The 23,295-nt window shown below is 43.7% G+C and overlaps 2 protein-coding genes across 5 annotated transcripts in view; both read left to right on the plus strand.

The window, feature by feature from the left end:
* Nucleotides 1-632: 632 nt before the first annotated feature.
* Nucleotides 633-17,458, plus strand: LOC119159738 (methyltransferase-like protein 25B). The gene is made up of 12 exons (XM_037412584.2): nt 633-791; nt 880-992; nt 1,181-1,305; nt 4,833-4,948; nt 6,099-6,263; nt 6,933-7,061; nt 11,927-11,971; nt 12,110-12,237; nt 13,461-13,597; nt 15,072-15,201; nt 16,440-16,627; nt 17,309-17,458. The coding sequence occupies exons 1-12, from the start codon at nt 681-683 to the stop codon at nt 17,422-17,424; spliced, it is 1,503 nt and encodes a 500-aa protein (XP_037268481.2). The 5' UTR covers nt 633-680; the 3' UTR covers nt 17,425-17,458.
* Nucleotides 17,459-18,778: 1,320 nt separating this feature from the next.
* LOC119167232 (tudor domain-containing 6-like) overlaps nt 18,779-23,295 on the plus strand; it is a 94,437-nt gene continuing 89,920 nt past the window's right edge. Inside the window, exons 1-3 of one of the 4 annotated variants that reach the window (XM_075890316.1) lie at nt 18,779-18,984; nt 19,885-20,022; nt 22,933-22,996. In XM_075890316.1, the coding sequence (XP_075746431.1) occupies nt 18,794-18,984; nt 19,885-20,022; nt 22,933-22,996 (393 nt within the window). In that variant the 5' untranslated portion in view covers nt 18,779-18,793. Of the gene's footprint in view, nt 18,985-19,884; nt 20,023-22,932; nt 22,997-23,295 lie in introns of those variants that run through there. The other 3 variants (XM_075890319.1, XM_075890322.1, XM_075890323.1) reach the window with 3 other exon arrangements.

Raw genomic sequence — 23,295 nt, forward strand, 5'->3', positions numbered from 1 at the left:
TAAGGTTGCACTTGAAGGCAAACATATGGCAGAAGTCTGTCCAGTTGGCAAGGTAAATTGAGAGCTGTTACACTGCAACCAAAGTAAAGCAACGTGAAACACGTTGCAGGCTTGTAATGTCTTGGAAGCAACCAGGTACATTCTTCATGGGGACTGTGGCGACGTTTCAGCAGCGTTTTGTATATAATAATTTTTTAGGCACTAGTGCGGTAGAGCAGGGGGAATAAGGTTCGAGTGTGGGCTGATTGGTTTCCTCTTTCAAAAGCTATCACACTGCAAGGAATCGCTCTTTAGGGAGGGGAGGGTGACTGCTGCTTGAAAGTCCCGTCATCCCATGACAATGGTTAGCTATGCGTGTGGTGGTATTTGTGATGGGATTGCCCGAGCCCAGTTTTCACAACCGTCACCACGACCAGGGAAAAAAGAAAAAGTCGCCGGGACACTTTCTGAAAGTCGCGGCATGTCCCGATTTCTAGCCTGGTCGACCTGTTAGTGAGATGTTAGAGGTAGCAGAAAAAAAAATGGCTGTAAACTTTCAGCCTACTTCAAATATCTTACGCTAATTTTCTTGTTTCCTCCCATTTTATTTTTTTAGAATGGCGGAACACGGCTCGTACTTTGTAGTTGCGATCATCATCATCATGGCGAGCGCAGCTGGCTAGTTCGTGTTTACGTTTGCCATGTGCCCGCTTGTTTGCAACGCGGCGCATGTTTCGGATGTCAAAAAGTATGCCACACTTCTGGGCACGTTTCTTTCCCAGTATTCCTGGCTGAGCGATGCCTACGTATTGGTAAGTGCCGTCTATCAGTGCGTGTAAAAATGGCGGATATTTCTTTCGGCGTCGTCACGGATTATCGCGAATGCGCGCGTGCTCGCAGGATTACTTCGTTGAGCAGCAATGGCATAAACTGCCGTCTTCGTGGCAGGAGGTGTTGTCGGCCATCGATTTAAGCGATCTTTCCAGCTGGTTAGAGACGGGACATCTTGCACAGTAAGTGTATACGAGTGCGTTTTACATATGTGTCATATTCAAGGGCAACATATGTTAGTCTGATTCTTAGGCTACCTGTTGCATTAATTTTGAACTTGTCTCTATTGCACTAGAGCCTCTAGAACTGTCCTTTTGACACAAAAGCGTGGTAGCCTGCACAGACGTCTGAACTTTCTTTTTGTCCCCAGGAGACGTTCGGTGTGGCCGCTGTCGTTGATGTGCCTTGCTCCAGTAGCGAGGCAGCTGGCGTTGAATCGATGTCCTGTTGCATCCCCAGCTGACATACCGATTTTGCTTCCAGATGACTTAGTCGGTGAGCGAATTGTCGCAATTTGTGCGTTTGACTTTTCTCTGAAAATCAAGTAACAACAAATTCCCGAGCTACGAGTTGTTTTACTCTGTGGAGATGAAGCTGTGTAACATATTGCAACAATACTTCTTTGAAGATTAGTAAGTCCATACTGAAATCTAGACCTGCTGCGCAAGCAGAAAGAATGGAGCTTTATCCTGTTTACCACCTTTCTGCTTGCGCAGCAAGTCTGCATATAAGCGGTTGCCCAGTGGCATCATATATATATATATATATATATATATATATATATATATATATATATATATATATATATATATATATATATATATTGTAATGAGCGAGACAGAGAACAAGAGACAACAGCCGATCCTGGGCCAGCTGTTCTTATTCTGACTTTGTTCTTCTCTTCCTTGCTCTAGCTATCCGCGCGCCGGAGCCCCAGTGTCTTTCTTGGTCATGACACTCGGCCATGAGAGCGCGCACGTGGAGCTGGCGGCAAAGTTTCTGGTGGGGAGGCTTGGCTGCATCGTGGTGGTCAGCCCGGACCACAATGCAAGATGGAGCGACGGTCTGGGGAAAGCGTCTCTGGTGGACGGCACTGGCTGCCTCGAGCCGGTCGCTCTTTCGCACGCCACGATGTCTCTTGAAAAAGTGGTGTGGACTCAGGCGGCCGGCACTGGCTGCCCCGTTGCGGCCGATGCTTTCGGCCATGCTGCTATTTGGTCCGGGTATCTGCCAGAAGTAGGTCTGATGGTCGATACTGGCTGCATCTCGGAGGTCGGCCTCGACCATGCTGGAACTGGGTGCCGGAGTCTGCCACAAGTCTATCGGGTGGTCGATTCTGGCTGCATCATTGTGGTTGGTCTTGGCCATGCAGAGACTCTCTGTGGGAAGCAGCTAAACATGCACCTGACAGCGCGCTTCGGACGGGCCGCAAAATCAGCGGCTGACGTAAAACGCCGGACGAGGGTTGCCGAAAGCGTATCCCAAAAGACGCGCTAGGTGCCTTGGCTGGTGTCGAGAGTGGGTACGCAACTTCTGTGATGTGTGGCAGAAAACATAATTCACGGCCGGTATTGGCATCTGCGGCAGGACATTCTGTGAAGCTGTCATCGTATTGGCCGCGTCTGTGGGGTCTCTCTCGTGGACGCGATGACTCGCCTTGCGGGGCTGTCGAACACTCTGGTCGGTGACCATGGCTATCTCGTAGCGGTCGCAGCACGCTTAGCAGGCAATTCCGGTGGTACAGTTTGGGGCACTGGTCTTCATTGCTGTCGGCGTTCTGGACAGGCTGCGATGCCAATTGCTGAGGCTCGAGGGTGGTCTTGTTGCCTGTTGTCAGACAGGAGGACTGCGATGAGATATCTAGCTGCCGCACCACTTGAGCTCGATATATGGTGGTGGACGCGTTGACGAAGGGTCCAGCTACCCTGTGCCCCTCTGTATCTCCCCCCATGAAAGAGGACGGGGTGGCCGATGGCTGACACGAATTTGGGTCCAGTACCAGCGACGAGTCTGGAAGCTCATGTGGAGAACTGGAGTGCTCAGCTGGAGCCTCGAGATGGAACCCTTCTTGAACTCCATCCTCGGTACCGGTCAGGTTGGACTGGGTGTGGAAGGGAGATCGGAGAGTGTCCGGCTGAAGGCAGCTATGAGCTTGGAGCTCCACTCCACCCAGGACTGCTGCTTGAAGCCTTCATACCGGTGCCACGCCGCTGCACCTTCCCGAAGACGGTAGCCACGGTCCATTTCTGAGATTCCGTCCAGGCTTCGCGAATTGCTATCGCGTTGATGGTTGCCACCCAGCTGTCGCCGTCGTTCCAGACCCCGTGGAATTCCGGTAGTTCGAAGACGGCTGGTGATTGTGAGGTGGCAGGTGGCAACGCAGAGATCACCGACGCAAAGCAGTCGAGCTGGTGTGAGAGCTCGATCAGAGAAGACCAAAGCTCCCTGCATTGCTCCGGTGTGCTTGCCTCAAGGTCGTATTAGGCAGCTACATCCAACACTGCGTTAATGTCACACAATGCTGGCAACATTGAAGGAGCTCGCTCGGCGATCAACGCTGTCAGTTTGTTAGTCTCAGCGCGGAGCAGTGCAATGGTACGCCGCAGTTCCACGGCACTGTCGCACGAGGCTTCTGAACCGCTTTGGTTCGCGTCCGTGAAGTACGTGGTTCTAATAGTACTCACGGTGGTGACACGCACGTCCGAGGAAGCATGAACAGCGTTTCTTGGCGGGTTATGTGTTGGAACAGTACCGGACAGGGAATGCAGGCCGTGGGAAGCTTGAACAGCATTCCCAAAGGACAGGAGCCCGTGCGTATTACGGCCACGAAGTGGTAGCATAGTGTCCATTGGTTGATGCCCTGGTACCACAGAGGACGCCGTCCACTTATGGTCCGATGGGCAGCTGAAGCGGCGGCCGGGCTGTTGACTCCATCGTTAAAGAAGCGTGAACGGCGTTCCTGGATGGAGAAGCCCGCACTGCCGACGAACCACGAAGACACGTACCGGTGGCTTCCCGCAGAGGGTTCACTTGTCGGCTTGCGCTGACGGCAGAATCCATAGCCAAGGACGCGTGGACGGCGTTCCTTGTGAAATGGTACCGGTAACGTGTACTGCAGCCGCCAAGGAGGTCTTGACGCCGTCTTTGAACGGTGGTGGCAGTGGCGGCAAGTGAACAGCTGCCGAGGAGGCCTTGATGCCGTCCTCAAGCGGCGCTTATCACGGCTGTCCTGGATGACGAAGCCGGTACGTAAGACTCCTTCTTCGTCGACTGCGCCATTGTAATGAGCGAGACAGAGAACAAGAGACATCACCTGATCCTGGGCCAGCTGTTCTTATTGTGACTTCGTTCTTCTTTTCCTTGCTCTAGCTATCCGCGCGCCGAAGCCCCAGTGTCTTTCTTGGTCATGACAATATATATATATATAGTCAACCAGTCGTTATTCACTTTGTCCCCAGCCTGTCACAATTGATTAACAGCACCACATCCATTTGTTCTCGATTAAATATAGATGAACATGAACAGACACCCATATCTCAGCTTCCATGCTAATGAAACAAAAATTTATCCTAGAACATTACTATCTGTCAGAAAAAAATGGTAGTCAGGGATTAACCATCTGTAACAGATGAGTCAAATGTATTTTGTATACATATCACATTACTTCGCATAGTCTATGCTTTGCTACTACTAGTAATCTTTGACATAAAACAACAATTGTAGCCACATTTTTATGAGCATTCGAATTGCTTTGCTTTTTAATCGCATCATAAACTCGCGAGGAACAAATCAATCTCGCTCTGATAATTGGATGGTGTAAACCTACCATGGAAGGCATACTTTAGTTTGTTCAAAATTAACCCATAAGTGAGCATGTAGTTTGGGCACTAAGATTACCCAGAAATGCTTAGTTTGAACAAATATACCAAAATAAAAGTAATCTTGCACATGAATTTTACCCTTATCATTAACAAAATTTTAAGATATCCTTTTCTACTTGGTCTTCTTCTTTATTCCTTCAGGTGGCAAGGATATACAGTGGCCAGTCTTTCACCGATGTGGCAATAGGAACCTGACACATGCTTTCAGGAAGCATGTGAAGCTAAAGAAGCAGCATGAAATAATTAGGTTGGCAATGGTATGCACGCTTTTCTCCCCACTTATCAGTGGTATATGGTAACGGTAACGTCGGAATCATATCGTATATAACATTTCTTGTATCTGTTTACTAGCATAAATTGCATTTCTGCATTTTCTAGCACCCATTTGAAATGCACGAGAATATCCTATATGGGGGGGGGGGGATTTTAATGCAGGCATTTAAGTAATGTAGAATTAACTCTACAGCTGCTGTGCTTTCATTTCAGCTGACTGCCCTCAAATATCTTCTGAGAAAGTAGCAGGAGTACTTACTGTAGCTAATTTGGCAATTATATTTTAGCTTTTTATACACGCAGGGAGCAGATGCTGTAATGATGACAGTCTGTCGCACTGCTCAGCTGCTGATCCGAAGCTCGTGGGTTCAATCCAGGCTATGGCTGTCGCATTTTAGTGCAGGTGAAGTGATAGAACACTGTGCGATGTCAGTCCATGTTAAAGAATACGAGAGGATTGGAATTTCCAGAGCCCTGCACTAGGGCATGCCTCATAATAATGTTGTGGTTTTAGTGCATAAAACCACAGATATTATTATTATTATTATTATTATTATTATTATTATTATTATTATTATTATTATTATTATTATTGTAGTGAATAAGAAAGACGTTGATACCATCAGGTCAGCTATCATCAGCACAAGAAAAAGGCACAAGATCGGCGATCAAGCACCGTCATCTGGGTTCGCCTGCCTTCCTTTAGAGCTACCACCCGCTTGCTGAGTCCTTCAATAAACCCCCTTTACATTATTATTATTATTATTGTTGTTGTTGTTATTGTTGTTGTTGTTGTTGTTGTTATTATTGGAATATTGACAAATGCACATTGACATATAGGTTGATCCTGCACATGCAGTGGCATGTGCAATTTATCGTAGCGCTGTTTGGAAGCTGGCTATGCTCTTATATACTCTTGTTTTAGTGCCACAACACACTCGTGCATGGACACTGGAAAAGATGGCACTTTTCGCAGCTTTTTCAGTCATTTTTCTATTCAGTGGCGAGACGAACAAGCGCCCTCTCTCGTCCACCTGGGCAAGCTAGAACAGGGAGCGCTCACATTTTCGCTTCTTTGTAGCCGCACTGTGAAAGACTGCAAGTTCTCTTGTGTCCACCGTTTTTGCATTCCAGGTGGTTGAGTTGCTTGCAAAGAAGTGCAACTGCTCACACGTGCTAGACGTTGGATCAGGGCAAGGCCATCTGGCTCGCCTTTTGGCACTCGACAAAAAGCTGCGTGTTGCCACTGTGGACTTAGTCGGCAGCCACTTGACATCAGCACAGCGATTCGACAACCAGGTGTGCCTTTTTGTACATTCACCGGGTACACTCGGTGCAAGCACTACTTATGAAAATGTGGAAACTCATCACATTTACCAGAGGGTTTGTGTCTAATGTTTTATTGATGCAACATGTCGTTACCTATACCACTAGAGGCAATAAATGACTGTTTAGAAGATAACTCGCTCTGTTTTAATGAAACTCGCACTTTGATGAATAGTCATGGAGTGTTCACAGCATCTGTGACACTGGCTTGCATCTCGAGCATAACTGGTAGATATACCTGAGCTAATGGCAACCTTTTCTGCATAAAGCAACAGAACACGCACGCTGGAGATGTCTGTGGTACAGCTTTAGCAGCAAATGAAACCGTTTACTTACAGTTGTAAAAAGAGGTTTTCAGAAATGGTTCCAATTAAATGTTTTAAAAATAGCTGAAGCACTCCATGTCTTTTAAGTAACTATGTAAATAATGTATGGAATAGCACTGTACTGTCTCTGAAGTTGAAATATTTTGTGCCTGCAGTTCTTCTCGTAGTTGAGGAATTAAGATAACTACTGTTGCCATGGTTGAGCTAAACACTTCTGTGGAAATTTAAGATATCTGATAGGCTGTGTCAATTAGACAATCCTGGCTTGATGATACTGTAGATTTTGTGACTTTTTAAATTTTCCTGCATTGTGTAGGCAGCACTGCATGTTCAGAAGAAGAAGAACATTGAGACTGAGGGAGAAGCAACAGATTTGTCTTGCCATCTTCCTCAGCATGTGGAGTTAGAAATATCTATGGCTACAACACCAGCGGAGCTAGAAGAGGTAATTGCTCTGCTCTCATTGCTTTTTTCTTGTTTTTTTTTCTTGAGCGTAGTTGTGGGTGCGCCTAATGATTATAACATACATTTTGTTTTTGCTACCACAATTTATGTATGCATGTTTTTGGAACTGCTAACAGACCTGCTTTGCTTTGCTTACAATTGGGCCTCTAACTACATTTTGTTACGGAAACATAAAGGCAGCTATTAGTGCTAAGTGTGCGACTGATTTGTGCATTCACATCGGTGCACTGTTGTGGCAGGTTGTTGACATTATAGCTCTTTATATAATTGCTTCATTGTGACAGACCTTGTGTGCATTCAAGGTGAAATTCATATTGATACATAATGTTGCATAAACAATACATGTGGCCTTTGGGTTCAGGGGCCGCAAAATCTGTGCAATTAGTGAGGTGGCATAATACATTACAGTGATTTAGTTTAACCCCAATGTCATGCAAGTCACAAAAGGCCAGCTCTCGAGCGATGATCTAGGTCAGGATGGTCATCGTTGTCATGGTCAGCTTAGTTTTATGTCAATTTCCTGATTGAAAGCTTGTCCCAGAGATTTCCACTCATCCTCACCTTGTTTTTCATGATATGTTTGAAAGGCTTCAGACAATCTTTCACAATTTCATTGCAAAGCATGCTTCTTCATATATGCAGATGCGTACAATTACCTTGTATTACCTTTGTATGCTTCATTACTGCTCAGTTCTACTGCTTGGAATTTTTTTCACTCTTCTCTAACCATGTAACATACCGTATTTACTTGCGTAATGAGCCCACCTTTTTTTCAAAAAATATGCCAATTTTGAGGGAAGGTTCATTACGCGGGAGAAAAAAGTCACGGGAGCTATAACAGCGAGAATTTCGGGTGACAACTTTGCTTGTTTTGACCTGTGAAATGCATGACAAATTTTTTTTGTAGCCCGAAGCTCTTTTTGTTTCGTCCCATAATGAAAGTGCATAGATCGACGCCGAAGTGCCGTCCAGCCAACGCCTCCTCTAGAAAGATGCCTGCGACCAGAGCCGAAAAGCTGGTTCCCGGCCCTCTCCTGTTCCCTCCTCCTCCGCTGCCCAAATAGTGTCGGCGTTGAGCGCTCACTGCGGCAGCCGCTTTAAATCTTGCAGCCTCTGAGATTAAAGTAATATTTACTGTCGTCTTGGAGGCAACACAATAGTGCCTTAGTGATGACGTCACTTCTGAATTCAGCGGAATTGGTTGTGTCGGCTGAGAGCGCACCTCGCGGAGAAAGCACTGAACCACGAGGAACATCCTGTCCCCATGGGAAATCCTGTGATGTCACAGGCGTCTTTCTAGAAGGCGTTACTCCAGCGCATGCTGTTAGTAACTGGCCGTTTAGATAGTGTACCGGCCGAATACGCCCTGCGCAGCAGGTGTCCCAACTAAGTTCACAACGACAGTTCCGGGACATTTTCAAATGGAGTTTTTATTTTGCTGTAGTTTGGCGCCGCCCATATTAGAGCGGTTAAAATTGCAATGCCTCTGCAAGAGATCCGCATGTGCTCGAAACTATACTTCGAAGTTCGCAGGCTGTATAGAAGGGGGGGGGGGGGAACTGGCGAAGAAGACAGAAAAATGGCAGCCCGATCCGCAAGCGAGGTCAGACGACTGCAGCATTTTACGTCCATGGATTACTTTTTACACTCGATCGAATGGACTCTTCTTGCTCTAATTTAACTAGCGCTGCTTTTCATTGTAACGCTGTTTGGAGAATTTTCGCAGACGCCCTAATGTGATCACAGCTGTGCTACGACGTGGTTTTATTGCTTTTTAGAAGCGTTCTTTGCTTCTTAGGCTAACACGCCGGCCGTACAACCGTGCTCGCCACAACTAGTCTTCCCTATATATGAGGAACGTTCAGTGGGACTTGTCAACGGCAAGCAAAACACTGTTCGGCGCGTAAGGGATAAATAAGCTAAGTTACAGCATATGCATGGAGTGAATGATTAGTGGGTTGAATCGTCCGTGCATTCGCTCATCCATGCATCCACTGACTCCTATCACACTACAGCATGCATCAGACAGACAGACGTTTCACCCCACTCATCATATTCACTACGTTGATATGCTGGCTAAGCTGGATAGATGTCGACGACCGACCAAGTGATGCTATAAAAAGCTTCATTCCTGAAAGCAATAAAACCACGTCGCACTACACATCGCAGCTGTGATTACGTCAGCACGCCTGTAATAATTTTCTAAACAGCATCCAATTTAAATCAAGGGCAGTTCCACGTGTAACCCATGAGCGAGGAATGTGGCATTCTGATTTCGCTTGTGCATTGAGTTGTCTGTTTTTATTAAATGTGGAGCATTTTATAATCACACCTATTCGCAAATCAGGCGTGGGCGGCCCCGTTGACACCGCCACTGCGCATGCTAGCGTCTCGTGCCCAAGTTTTCATTCCTATCTAATGTACAGAAGGGCACCCATCAGTATGACATATTCCTAAAGTTAAACAGAAGAAAAAAGACCTGATGTCACTTTCTTTAACAGGAAAAACTACAGCTTCGACATAGCATCAATTGTATAAACCATAACCAGTCGGCAACTTAAAATAAATTGCTACAATTCAATCAAACATTAATTTTGACTTCCACTCCAAAATTTTTTGTCCTCTATGCAGAATGCCAGCGACGCATGCACGCAATGTAACCACGTGAAGGCCACAGCATGAGCTGGCCCGAAATTCACGCTCTCAAAGTGTACAATGCTTCGCACTTGCCCGTGGCGCGAGGCTTCCCCAGTTTTTCTTACCAACTACCTCCCGTTGCGCCGCAAAAGCAGCAGACAGGGAGGAGGTCTAGACTGAACGTCACCGGCTCTGCGATGACCACGAGTTGGTTACAGTGCGCTTTGGTCGCATACGGTCGCCCATTCGCACTGTGAGTTCTACGATCTTCAGTCGATATGTTGGGGAATGTAAGAACGAGCATCGAGATGTTTTGCTTGTTGGAGAAGAACGCCGCACAGTTTAAGCGTTTTCTGTATCTGGTATGAAACACTGCGCGTTACATAGCAGTGACAATTCACACTTTTTATTCTTCAGTAGTCTACCTCGATGAATACTTGGTTTACTGAAAGACGCCGTTCGGCCGCATGTGGGACCCTTTGATTTGGATGCAGTCGAGATTACTGTAAATGAACACGATACTGATATTTTATTGTGCTACCAAAACATAATCAAAAGACTGGTGAAAAAAAGAAGGGGACGATGATAACCAAAGCAGTTTCACTTGAAGGATGTCGGAAGTAAATGTAGGTCATCTAATCGTAGCTTTTCACAATATTCTGGCAAATTACTTATCACAATAATAAGTGGCACGATCACGGCCCTTAATTATCTTGAGGTTAAGTGGAATTCAGTTGACCACCTGATAAATATTGATACATTATAAAATAGTAATAGGATCTCTAACGAGAGAATGGCAATGTAATTCAACGATAATAATTAGACTAGTTTTCCCCCATATACGCATCTCTAAAAAGGGGGAATGCTAGAATACTTCGGTCAGAGACGAATAATACCTCCCTCAGAAAAATTCAGCAGTGGCTATGCTTTTATTTGCCAATTGGCCCAAAATAAAAGCAGTAACAGAAAAAAGTTTGCCTTCAGTGCAGCCAGAAGATTTGTCAATGATTTTTGCTCGCACGCGAGAAAAAAAAAGAAAAATGCATGCTGGAATCTCGCATGCTCTGCTTTCTGCCATGGGCTCCGCCACTCGAGGAGTCCACAATAAATTCATCGTCTAGCGGTGCCGGGCACGTGAGGCGAGATTCGCTGGTTTTACTTAGGAGCGCGGTGATTGGGAAGGCCGGAGAGAACCACGCTGCGCGCCCGCAATCTTGGAGGCCATGCTATCAACAAAGAGGTTTCTCCTGCATTCAACAGATCGCGCTTTGCCATAGGAGGAGCGACATTCAAATTTTAATTGACGTCGTCCGCGCTCGCAACAGTTTAGCATGATTGCATAAATATCCTTTGCTTTCATTGCGTTGTTATTTTGTCATATAATGGCTTTAACGTTCTTTCGATCATTAACGGCACTGGCTATCATACCGAAATAAAATGAACAGATACATTAAAATTTTTTTTCCTTTCTTCAAGGATCAAGGGGGGGGGTTATTATGCAAGTGGGTTCATCAAGCGATTAAATACGGTAATATAGGATTATAGCTAAAGCTTCCCATGAACACATGTGTGTGCTACTGTGGCCAGGAAACTAAAGGTCAGATTACAGAAACACATGTGCACTGATAGTGGTGAACAGAGCATCTGCCCGTGATCAACTGACAAGCGTTGAAGCGAGTCTGCATTTGTACACGTGGCGTCGAACATTCTAGCATTATGGCTACTGGCCACATAGGTTCCAGAATAATCTGTAATGTCCGCAAAGTGGGCCTAATTAATCTTAACAAAATGATCTACTATAATCGTGGATTTCTAGAACCATGAGGTGCAGCTTGCGTCCAGACAGACTTTGTGGCCGAAACCCAAATGGAACATAAGTATAAATAAGAAACATGCGTGGAAAGAGTTGTAGCAATATGAATATAAGAGGTTTTTAAGCACAGAATTTACGAAGATTTACGTTGCGTATTACACGAAAATAAGTTTGTTATATCCAAAAATTTATTTTAAAGGTATATTTCTAGCACTTTATCTTCTGCAAAAGTATGCTTAATTTACTTCACTATAACCGGTATTTTGTTATATTGTAGGTACGACTAGTTTAAGATGCGTGCATATCATTTTTCAGATTGTATACTATAGAAACATGTTGTGTTGCCATCGTAGTTTTATAATTTCACGGTTTGACAACTTAGTTATTTTCTTCAGGTTGCAGGCAAATCATGGGGAAGAGGAAAGTCTGGTGTGGATAATGTAAGTATATAGTTGCCGCCTTCTCGTATTATTAGATACTTGATGTGTATACAAAGCCATGCTCCAGTTGTTGGTACAACATTTCTAAGCAGTTTCTCTCCTTTTCTTTTTTTTTTTTCAATTTTTCATCGATATCAGTTTGTGCTAGTTGGTCTTCACACCTGTGGAAATCTAGGGCCGTCAATGATTCAGCTTTTTGCCGACTCACCTGCCACGCGAGGCCTTGTTTCGGTTGGCTGCTGCTACATGAAGCTCAACGAAGGCAGGTATGTAGTCTAAAATTTTATTGACTTCTAGAACATTTTGTCATGAGTGAGCACCGCAAAACAGTCTTGAAACAGATTGCTAACCTCAGAGTTCATAAATACAGCAAGCGGACTCTCGGTAAACATGTCTCTTAAATAGACTTTGTGCTTTATATGGAACAACAGCTTCTAACACGGCTGCTTTCGTTCTCAAATTCTGCACCCTTACTTATCTCTCAGTAAACAGAACATAATTTGTTAGTCCCTTTGGGGTCAATTTAAAGAGAGTCTACTTTAGCTTGTGACAGGGCTATAGAATGCATAGGTTGTGTTTGTTGCAATTGTGGTGACTGTTAAAGGGAAAGGGGCCATGCCCCTGTATCATACTTGCCAAGTTCTGTTTTACATTGCAATCCTTGTATCACTTGAGCATGAATGCAAAAAACAGTTAGGCAATTCATGCAGGCAAAGAATAGTTTTCTCGATATACAACCTCTGAACAAAAGAAGCTAATGAGTAAACATGTACCCTTTTTGAGCACTTTTGCTACTTCTGATCATTTATATGAAGCAGCAAAAGTAACTTTTGCAGTTTAATGAGAAAGATTGCAGTCATTATTAGTGGAAACAACCCATTGTGGCCTTTCCAAAACCAAAACCTATTGCAACATTTTCGGATAGTTGATTTGCCTTGGTTGCATGCTCATAGTGGCATACAGATTCTTTCAACTACAACAGGTGATAAACGTTTGCATTGCATCATAGGTGTAACATGAGGGCAAATGAACAAAGCAAGGAACTAAATTTAGATACATTTAAAAAAAAGCAGGTGAGGACACACCCAAGCGACTAAAACAAGCTCGCCATTAGCCTCCACGAATAAAAAATTGGCCCGCTTATGTTCTTGGTCATATTCTCCAACGGTGGAGTCACCAGCCGTCTAGATAATGCCATGGAAAAATGCCCCTAGTGGGGTTGTGTGCTGCTGAGCCCTGTGTAGCGTATTGTTGCCAAAACCTCTATGTAGTTTTGATGAACTGAAAACACATTTGAATATTATCAAATAATGACTGCACGTAAAGCACACTACCATGTACAGTATTTACTACAGTGGCAGAATATGTATGGCTTACATATAAAAATTTGAAATTGATATGCAGAAATTATTATTGAGATACTGCTGTACTTTTGAATGATACTGTCAGAAATTAAGTTGGCATTATCCTATGACCTTCGATTTTCCAGGTGTGATGAATTGAAGAGAAAGATGGCATACCCTATTAGTAGCCATGTTTGTGCTCTGGGACAAGTTGCTGCACTCAGCTACCAAGCACGGGAGGTTGCTTGTCATGCCTTTGAAACGTATACCAGGAAATTGAAGGGTAAGGCTTTTTCTTGCACAGTTTCTGTTGTTTTGCTGTAATTATTTTATAAACGCATATAAAACTGAAACTGGCCCACCTAGGCACATTTATGCATCACAACATGGACACTTGTAGTAAAGCAACATTTATATCACTGGTTTCTTGGGGGAGAAAAAGTGCTAGTTGCTGCCTGGTATTGTGTTAATTCATTAGGTCTTAGTACTATAATTTTCGTTCTTATTTTTGCTGTAAGCTTTCTATTGGCTGTGAATTTACTGCTTACTATTCATATTTCGGATAAATATGAGTAGTAAGCAGTAGGTACTATCAATAAAAAGCATATACCAAATTTAAGAAGAAAATAATTTAGGAAAATGATGTGAAAGTTTGAAATATCATTTTAGATAGTGTTCAGTAAAACCTTTCCGGTCTTTCATTCGAAAAGGGAAAGAAGGAAACATTAGCAGAAATGTATAATTCGAACTGTATAAATCAAGTGCAGCATTTTCACTTACCTAATTAGTTATGCAAATGTATAAATAAGCTTGCAGGTGTTTAGATTAATCTAACCAGTTTTGTTTTATTATATATTCATACTGATCACTCTGATCGGTTGGAAACTAAAAGTTATGTATATAATTTGACACACAGCAAAAGAAGTGCAATGCTGAAATAAAAACGGCTGCTGCATTAGCTTAATCTCACTTCAATCACAAAAGGCACAAATCTTATGCACCTTATGTGCTGCTAACACCGCGTACTTAGTTGCAGTGTTTACAGACTTGTGAGGTCTCGCAATGGAACGTCACGCTTTCCGGAACACGGAGGCAGTAGATATGGTCGAAACGAACCGAAACAACACACATTTGTTTGACTACATTTAGAACGACAATATCGCCAGCCGAATTAATATACATATTGTGGTCAATATGCTAAACAACCTTACACAATATTACGCAACATTCAACAACATGACAAACACAAGGTGACAGCGCCAATGCCTTGACTCGCCACGAGGGCCTACAACAGACAACCCACAGTGTCGTCTACCGTGGATCGCCGCAAGAGCCAACCGCCTGCTCCAACCGTCACACGCCAAAGAGAACCCCTTCTCTCTCATGTGCCGCCACCAAGATTTGCCACCAGGTGTCACTGCCAGTGCTACTGTTTTAACCATGATGGTGTTGGTGGCAATAAACGCTCGTGAGCAGAACGCCACCTACCGCTCAATAGTTGTAAACACAAAATGCGGCCCATGCGCAAAGCACGTGCGCCACAAGACGTAAACGACTTTACAGGGGGTGTTAGGACCCCCCCACACTAAACATAATTTGTTTCATTTGTGGTACGTGAAGCTTGGTTATTGGGGCAGGAGGTGTCGCTCACATTACTGCTCCTTAAAAAAACAGATCAGCATTGAATACTGTTATTCAATCTAAGCTGGGTGTCGAGCCAGTGACCTGTCATATTGCTGGTCATTTTATGTGAACAGAGTCACCATTGTCACTGAAGATCCACTGCTATCGGGCCCTGCTGGAGAGACTGATTGTGAACCGCTACGAAGATCAAAAGCACTGCGGTTTGGGATCAGTCAAGCATGCTGCTAATTTGACATTTTCACAGTGGGTATTTTCTCTGTACTCATTCAGTTGCGTGAACTCTCTGCTGTGTTGCAAGATTTCTTGTCGTATTAAAAATCTGATATTGCCTTCTGTTAAAGCAGATAGTAGTGTGAAAGTTTGAAGCAGTGATGCCTACCTCTTGTCCCTTAAATGTACGTGCTCTGTGCGGCTCCACTAAAAATATCTGAGACAAAGTGAGCACTTAAACTAGACATGCCCACGCGCATTACATGATGCTTATATGTAGTGACAAGTATAACATATATGTGCTTCAATCCACAAATACTTGCATTCTGTGACTGAATTTCAAGTGTACCGATGTCTTGAGCACTTTCACAAAGCGTGTGTGCACATCCATTGCAGTATGGTTCGTGTGGCACATTGTGCCGTTTTTTACTGTCAGTAGGTATGAAATCACACTCTCAGTGTGTTTAGTACAAAGTTATATAGTACAAAGTTAAATTTGTTTCAGAACTATCACTTCAGAATTGCATTTTTTTTCTTTGTACATGACAATTTTTTTGTTCCTCATCACTCATTGTTGTTGCCAATATGTGGCTAGAACTGATATAAGACCTTCATAATGATAGCGAGCTAATGTTGCTTCCCTGCTGTTTAATCGATCGCAGCAATTGTGTGTAAAAGTTTATAAATTTTGTAGCAACTGCACTGTAGATACTGATTTCTCCTTATTTTAGTTGGTTATAAATGAGATTGGTCAACCAATATTAACTTTGCCGAGTAGCTGTGTGTTCTTGATCATGCGCCAGTTCCAGAATGTCACTAACGTCGCATTGTTCTTTGTGTCAGTATTGAAAATATCTGTTTTTGTAACTTCTTGAGACATCGACTTTAATCTTAAATGTGAAAATTTGCATGTGGGCAGCTCTATATCTAATTTTTCTTAAACTAGGCTTTATGTGCAGTCAAAAATTTGTAGTTATTTGGCTTCAGAAATGTAATGCTGTGTGCCATTTTAAGCTGTACACTGTACTATATGCACTGCTGAGTTGGATTTCAATGCATAAGTAATACATATCTCAGTTGCATTCTACTCTTTCTGTCATGGCTAATCTTCGTTGAGTTCCACCATGATTGCAGGTACCTGCATTACATGACTATAAAATGCTCCCATGCTATCATGCTCACTTTTAAGGAAATCGAAGCTTTCTGTTTTGGGAACCATTGGAGATATCCAGGTTTAATCTAAGCAGGTTTGTGTGGACATGCTTCTATAGGTATGCCAGAAAAGCTCTGGAGAAGTTTCCATTGCCTCTGCCTGATGAAGATCTGGAGTTGCCTGACCTGGAGCTTGCAATGAACGAGTGGCAGCATGTTGTCGTCTTCTACTCCTTACGTCTCCTTTTGGCACCTGTCATCGAATCTCTGCTCCTGGTCGACCGCATGCTGTACCTCTGGGATCGCTGTGAGTTCTATTCTGAATGTAACTGTGTTTTTATATTGCTTAAATGCATGGATAACTTATGTTACAGTTGAGAGCTTGCTTATGCACATTAGTGTTAAAGAAGTAGCCAGAAATGATGAAAATCAAATAGTTACTGGCATACATTGTGAATAAAAAATTAGTATTTGTTTCTGTGCACACATTGGACTTGTAGTATTTGCAGCTTGTCAGTGCCAGAAGCATGTCTGCCTGTTCAAAAATTCTGGAATGAGCACAAGTGTTGGGCCAGCTTTTCTCAAACTTATAAAATCAGTGTACCAGATTCACGCAGACCCAACATTATACACTGAAGGACAAGAATGTGTGGGAGGCTACCATATTTCATGAGTTCATTTTTTGGGAGAATGTCCTTAAACCAGTGCTGGGCTGCAGATATTTACTTATCGAGGTCACCTGTAGTATGTACTAACTTTAATAAACGGCCTTAATCTGAGTGTATACTTAGAAATAGGCTGATGATGACGTTTAGTGTTTATGTGTTGTGTCATTAGTTACAAATGTTGTATACACTCCTCACCAGCCTGCACCACTGCTTCTGACACACACATTGCACGTCAGAAGTGGTGGACACTGATGATAGGTGTTGATAGCCACTTACTGTGTGCTCTCCACGTTAGTGCCACTTATTTGGTTGCTCTGCAGGCATACCAAGCTGCCTTTTGCCCCTGTTTGACCCCTGCCTTTCACCAAGGAACCTGGTGTTGCTGGCATTCAAAGAAAACAGTCACAGAGGCGAGCAACATTGCAAAGATGTATAGGTATACAGACAATAAATTACAACTTCTTTGGTGGTGTGCTGTTTTCTTGTGGTACTTCTTGAACTTGAGTGCAGGCTTTTGCTGTGCTCGGTTTTGATTGTCAATGCTAGTAACTAACATACCACTCTTGACACAGCACATTTGCCATTAATGGAACATCAGCATTCCGGCAAACTGTGCTCAGTAAATAAGAGTTCTGTTTACGGTGAGAGGTGTAGTGTACTATTTGTTTACAGCCTCTTGTAATAATATGTTAAAAATAATGAAGTGAATGTATCAGTTAGTTTGTCATGTGGTATGAGATGTAGTAGGAGGCTGACTCTTACTTTTGGTTTCAAGGAGGCCCCTGTATTTTTATTGCCGAACCGTGCCATATACACGGCGGTCCGTTATAAATGGAATGGCACCACATAATCATCAACCACGTGAGGAGTGGGCTCGAACGTTGCGAGTGGTGGAGAGGGTGAAGCGAGAGAGAGCTGACACGCGGCGAGCGCGTGGCAGGCGAGAGAGAGACGTCACCGCGCATTGCTAGGAGGGCGTGAGCTACTTGGCACCGCTCCAATACCTGCGGCGAGGGGAGGGGTGCGGACGTAGGGACAGCGTTACACAGGCTAGTCGAAGAGCTGCTACACATCTAAAAACGGTGCCGTTACCCTGGTTGCGTGTTTCTTGCGCTCATCAGTGCTTTGGTTTTGTATTCGTTGTGGAATTTGGTCGAATTTCATTGCACTACAGTAATTACTACAGGCCGCTTGATCTCAAAGCTTAATCTGATGGTTTCTTTAGATAGAAAACTCAAATTCTCCCATATGACACAACCGCCTTATCAAATTAACTTTCCAATTACTGTACCGTATTCTTTCTTTAAAAGCAGCGAGCAAATATAATTTTTCTGATTCTGAGAATATTGAACCCATTTCTTGAAACTTTGATACATATATATTCATGCATGCCAGAAATTTGAAGGACTTGGGCACCACATGCTCTGTAGATCTCTCCGCCTATTTTAGCCAGCCATAAATTATTTCTTGCATGAAGCAAATGAGGGATAGATAAGAGAAAGACACGGAGCTCAACTGGCATAGCAAGGCGAAGGGGGGGGGGGTTGAACACCAATATGGTTTTAAGCTTGCATTATGCACGAACCCCCCCGCCCCCTCACACAAATTCTCCGAATCGGACCAAATATTTCGTTTGCTGTTTTGCACTGAGTGGAAAAAGGAGGGACATGAAAAGCGGCTGTATCTACTGTCCAGCTACTTTAGTCTAAAATGTTTCACAGATTAGTGCGTGGTTCAGCGCTGGCAAATTTGGTTTGTGAGTCACAAAGACAAGAGAACAATACGCATAGCCAACTTGCGTCGCTATGGGCACCGCGGCGCTGCATACTACTCCGCTTGATCTCATCTCTATGCATGTGCGCTGTTCCCATCCTGCCCTCCCTTCTCAGTTGGATTCATTCATCTCTCGATTGTGCTGTCGAACGCCACGCTTGTTTCGAAGTAGACTGCATGCGTTTCTACGAGCGCACGTACGCTTTTGCGGGAACTCTTTGTGGTAGGTACTGTGTAGTAAACGCCTTCACTATTTCTTTTCTGCATGCCGCGTCGTTAGCGGGAACTCACAAGTGCGACATTCCCGGTGCTGTTTTTTTATCACAGAAGCACGTGCTTTGTGTGACAGCGCGACGATCACTTACCCGCTTGCGTCTCGCGGATTTTGGCGTTCTACTTGCGGGCAGAAATTCAAAAAGCTCGTATGAGAACATAAGCGTGTCGTTGAAATCGTATGCACAGAGAACCGTGCCATTGCCGAGTCTGTCCGGAAATTGTAAGTCGAGAGCCCAAACTATTGTCCGTAAAGTAACGGCGTTGTGCGCGCGTTAACAATGTAACTGTTAGTCTGAATAGCACGCGTGGACGAGCATAAAAGCTTGGTTGGTCATCTGGCGTGGTAGAGTTAAACATCACCCCGTTAAAGCGCTTCGTAGCGTTTGCCGAAGCGCACGCATAGTGATAGCGTTGTAAAATGTATGCTTGTCATCAGTGCGGTGCACGCATCAGAGCTTTTGGATGCTGTGCGACGGTGTTGTAAAGGCAAAACGCGGCTTTCAGCGTGCATTTACCGAACAGGACCGCGAACAGGACATATGCAACTATAGCGTCGCCCCGACGCCGAGTAACCGCGTCTGTTTTCTCGCTGATGTAAATTTGCTGCTCGTTTGAGACGCGTGTTTGACGTGGTTTGACATTTTCCGGAAATAAACGCGAATCGCGTTTCTGATATTTGGCATTACGCTTGGTATTGTAGCTGTTTGAACATTTGAAGAGGCAAAGAAACCAGTCTTCCCACAAAGCTACTGCTGGTTTCAACAAGCGCTTAGCGTTGCGCTGTTGCCATATTTCTGGATTGTAGATGTGATAACCTGGGTTACAAAGAGCGTTCGTTTCGTTGCAGGTGCGTAATGTCCGACGATTTGAGTACTTTGGACGGTTGGGATCCACTGAGTGAGGAGTATTTCTCCGTCTCGTTCAACAGTTACAACCAAGGCCCGGGTGCCAACCTTCCACTTGAGTGTTTGCCAGCGTTTTCTGAGTAATGATTTTGCTAGTGTTTTAATCTGTAGTTTAAGCGCAGCGCAGTAACTTCAGTTGTTTGCTTGGAAGAAGTCATTTTATGTATTAGGCTAGTCTGTCAATGCCTTGGCACTAGTCAATTTTTTAAGAGGACTATTTTGCACTTTGCATTAGCGAAGCTATGCACAGCAGCATGGAGTAGCATGATTTAAGAAAATTTTCTTTGGCGAATGGAGAGCATTATTACAAGTGAAGAGAAACCTTGACCACGTTATTTATGCCATGTTGAGAGGTGAAGTGCCCATTTGGCTTCCACTACCTAGTACGGTTGTGCCACTGGCTTTTCAAAAAAAAAAAAAAAACAGTTGGTGTGAAATTACATAGAAAATAACTTTGTGTCAATTGGTATTTCCTGGCAATAGGGGGATGTAGTGATGTACGTGGCCGACGAAATAATAAGAAGGCAAATGTTTGTTGGTCTGTCACGTAGGCTCACCATGAGAATAACTTTGATATCCCAAAGAAAATATAATAAACCCGTTAACGCTTCTTTCCTTGTGTACTCTTGTGAGCAGGTTGAACGGATCTAGATATGTAAGCACAGATGCGAGAAGCATGACATCATAACGTGTATGGCCAATGCTGGGGACCGGGCAGCTTTGCACACAAAAATAATGGCTACAGTGGTCGCGAAAGGGTGTTGGACATAATATAGTTTTGAGACGGATTTTAATTTGGCTGGCTCCAATTTGAAAGTTAGTGCCATGCTTTCGGCTGTGTGTTTGGAATAGGACATGCTCGTGCTGGTTGTCTGTAAGGCAACACCTCTTCATTGAAAAGTCTTTTTTAACATGGTAAACAACCACTCACGTAAATGTTTTTGCGTGCTTGTGTAACAGAGGTATAAGAGTGGCATTGGGATCAGATATGATTCTTGCCTTGGGATATCGTGCAGTCCGGCACTGTGCTTTGTAGTCCTCTGACATTACTCAGTGAGTCACACTACTATCAAAATGGGAGAGAGGGATCTTGTTTCATCACACACTCTTCAGCTTATGACACATACTGATGTAGCTTCTTTCCCACGTATCATGCCTTCCTATGTAGCTTCCGATGTGCTTGTCTGATGATTAGAAAAGAGGGAAAGCATCTGACAAACCCCTCTATCTCCATGCCTTCTTGGGAGATTTGAGAAATTTTTGCGGCAATCGATTCGTGGCATGTCCATTTGGCGATCATTCACTCTGATGCGGAGGTCATTCAAGGATCACTTTGGAAAGTGGCTCATGACTTCTTTAAGTTGTGCGCAACGAGAGTTGTTAATTTAGCCAGATTTTTTTTTGAAAAAAGTCTGCAATTGAGACATGATTGATGATATTAATGATTGAACAAATTATGAAAATATTAACGTAGATTCGTGTGCCAGCAAATTTCTGCCAACACAGTAACTGATTAGAAGTACGTCGAAGTTTGTTGTGTGCTTGAAGCTGGCATTGTGGTTGGATTTGGGATGTCTGAACATTCCGCCAGTTCCCATGCATCAATTTAGCCAATGCAGCTTAAGCCGATTTCTACGCATTCTACATACTCCACTTTCAATTCCAATTTTCACAGATTCCATACATGGATTTAGCAAATGCGGTTATTGTTTGTCTTTAATCTTGGGCAGTCAAAATGTTAGTACAAAGATGTAAATGGTTTCAAACTGTTCATTTTGCAAAATCGTTTTGTTAATGTCACTGCAAGCTGAGAAAAGTCTTTGTGTACGAGGAAGTGCCAAATATCTGTGTGAAGCTTTATTTATACAAATATATCTGTTATGATCACTTTTATATGTAGCACATTCATACAACTGCACATTTACATGAAAATACTCTGAATGTAAACACCTTATTGCATACATTCGAAAAGTTCTTAAATTTTATTGTTGTGGACACAAAGGACATAACACTAAAATATTTTGTGACCAGCATTGAGCATTTTTTTTATATTCCAGAACCATTACTGCAGCAACCCCTCCCCTTCTTTTTTTTTCTTCTTTTTTTTTTCTTCATGGTGGTGGATGGGTTTTGGGCACAGCTTCTCGGCTCGCTTGCAAGGCGTGTTCGACGTCATAAAGTAACAAAGGCACGTGCCCATTGGCCAGGCGAAGGCACTGGAAATCTATCAGCAGGACGACGCAACTTCAAGACAGAAAAATGTTCTACGTGCCGTTGTTGTGGCAATCAACGCGGTGGCTGGCAGCACCAGCGTTCGCAGTACGTCGCGCTTGTTTGCGTGCAGAAAACAAGGCATACACTTTAAGCTTTTCTTCCTAGCATGTCATTACTGTGTAATGTAATGTTTCTGGAATATATAAAAAAATGCTTAATTCTGGGCACAAGATATCTTAATGCTACGTCTTTTGTGTCCACAACAATAAAATTTAAGAACTTTTTGAATGGTGCAATAAGGCATTTACATGCAGAGTATCTTCATGTAAATGCGCTGTTGTACGAATGTTTCACACATCACAGTGATCATAACAGATATATAGTATGGCATGTTAGACCATTTTGACAAGTTTAGTGTGAAACACTTCCTTAGTGGGCGTGCGGTCTCAGCATGTAAGTCGTAGATATAGTTTAACGAAGTGCAAGCCTCTAGGCCACCTCTATAACAAGCAAGACCACAAGAATTTCTCGTATGCACGTCAGCATGCTGGGATGCTTGAAATGATTTTATTTTGCTGTTAGCGCATGCCTCGTCCATCCTAAAACACTGCGTTATAGCAAAACAACAAAATTATTATGCTACTTGGTTTCTGTTAGCTTAAGGTGCATTGGAGTCTCGTGCTGCAATGATTTGCATTCTGTGCATTTTAATTATGATTAAAACCGGCGCTTAACCTTCTGAGTTCTCCCTCCCATCATTTTTTCATTTTTTTCAGACAGGCCGAGCTTACCAGATCAAGAACAGTGTGTGTCAAAAATCTACCTGTGGAGGTAACAGAGGTGAGGTATTGTTGTGCCAACGTGTGTGGCGGCGTGTTGGTGCGCGTTAAAGGACTAGCCGACAGGCTCCGACTTTATCGTGAACTTGTTAACAGCCCAACACTTGAAACACAGGACAGGGAAAGAGCAAAAGAAAAAAAGAAAAGACGGCGCTGCTTTTATTTTCTCTTTTGCTCCCTGTTGTGCTGTTAACAAGTTCACGATGGATCCCAACCAACTGGCCCAACTTACTTACGGCTCCGATTTTTTTTTACACTCCCCTAACAAGCTCGGCAATTCGCAGAGTATTACGCAGCAAT

The sequence above is a fragment of the Rhipicephalus microplus genome, chromosome 1, assembly GCF_043290135.1.
Source record: "Rhipicephalus microplus isolate Deutch F79 chromosome 1, USDA_Rmic, whole genome shotgun sequence".
Classification (NCBI taxonomy): domain Eukaryota; kingdom Metazoa; phylum Arthropoda; class Arachnida; order Ixodida; family Ixodidae; genus Rhipicephalus; species Rhipicephalus microplus.

Bases quoted from the DNA above. Each gene is read 5' to 3' on its own strand.
- LOC119159738 (XM_037412584.2), top strand. From the start codon at position 681: ATGTGCCCGCTTGTTTGCAACGCGGCGCATGTTTCGGATGTCAAAAAG. The intron at 6,264-6,932 runs GTGTGCCTTTTT...TGCATTGTGTAG, and splicing joins CACAGCGATTCGACAACCAG to GCAGCACTGCATGTTCAGAA. The intron at 11,972-12,109 runs GTAAGTATATAG...CATCGATATCAG, and splicing joins GAAAGTCTGGTGTGGATAAT to TTTGTGCTAGTTGGTCTTCA.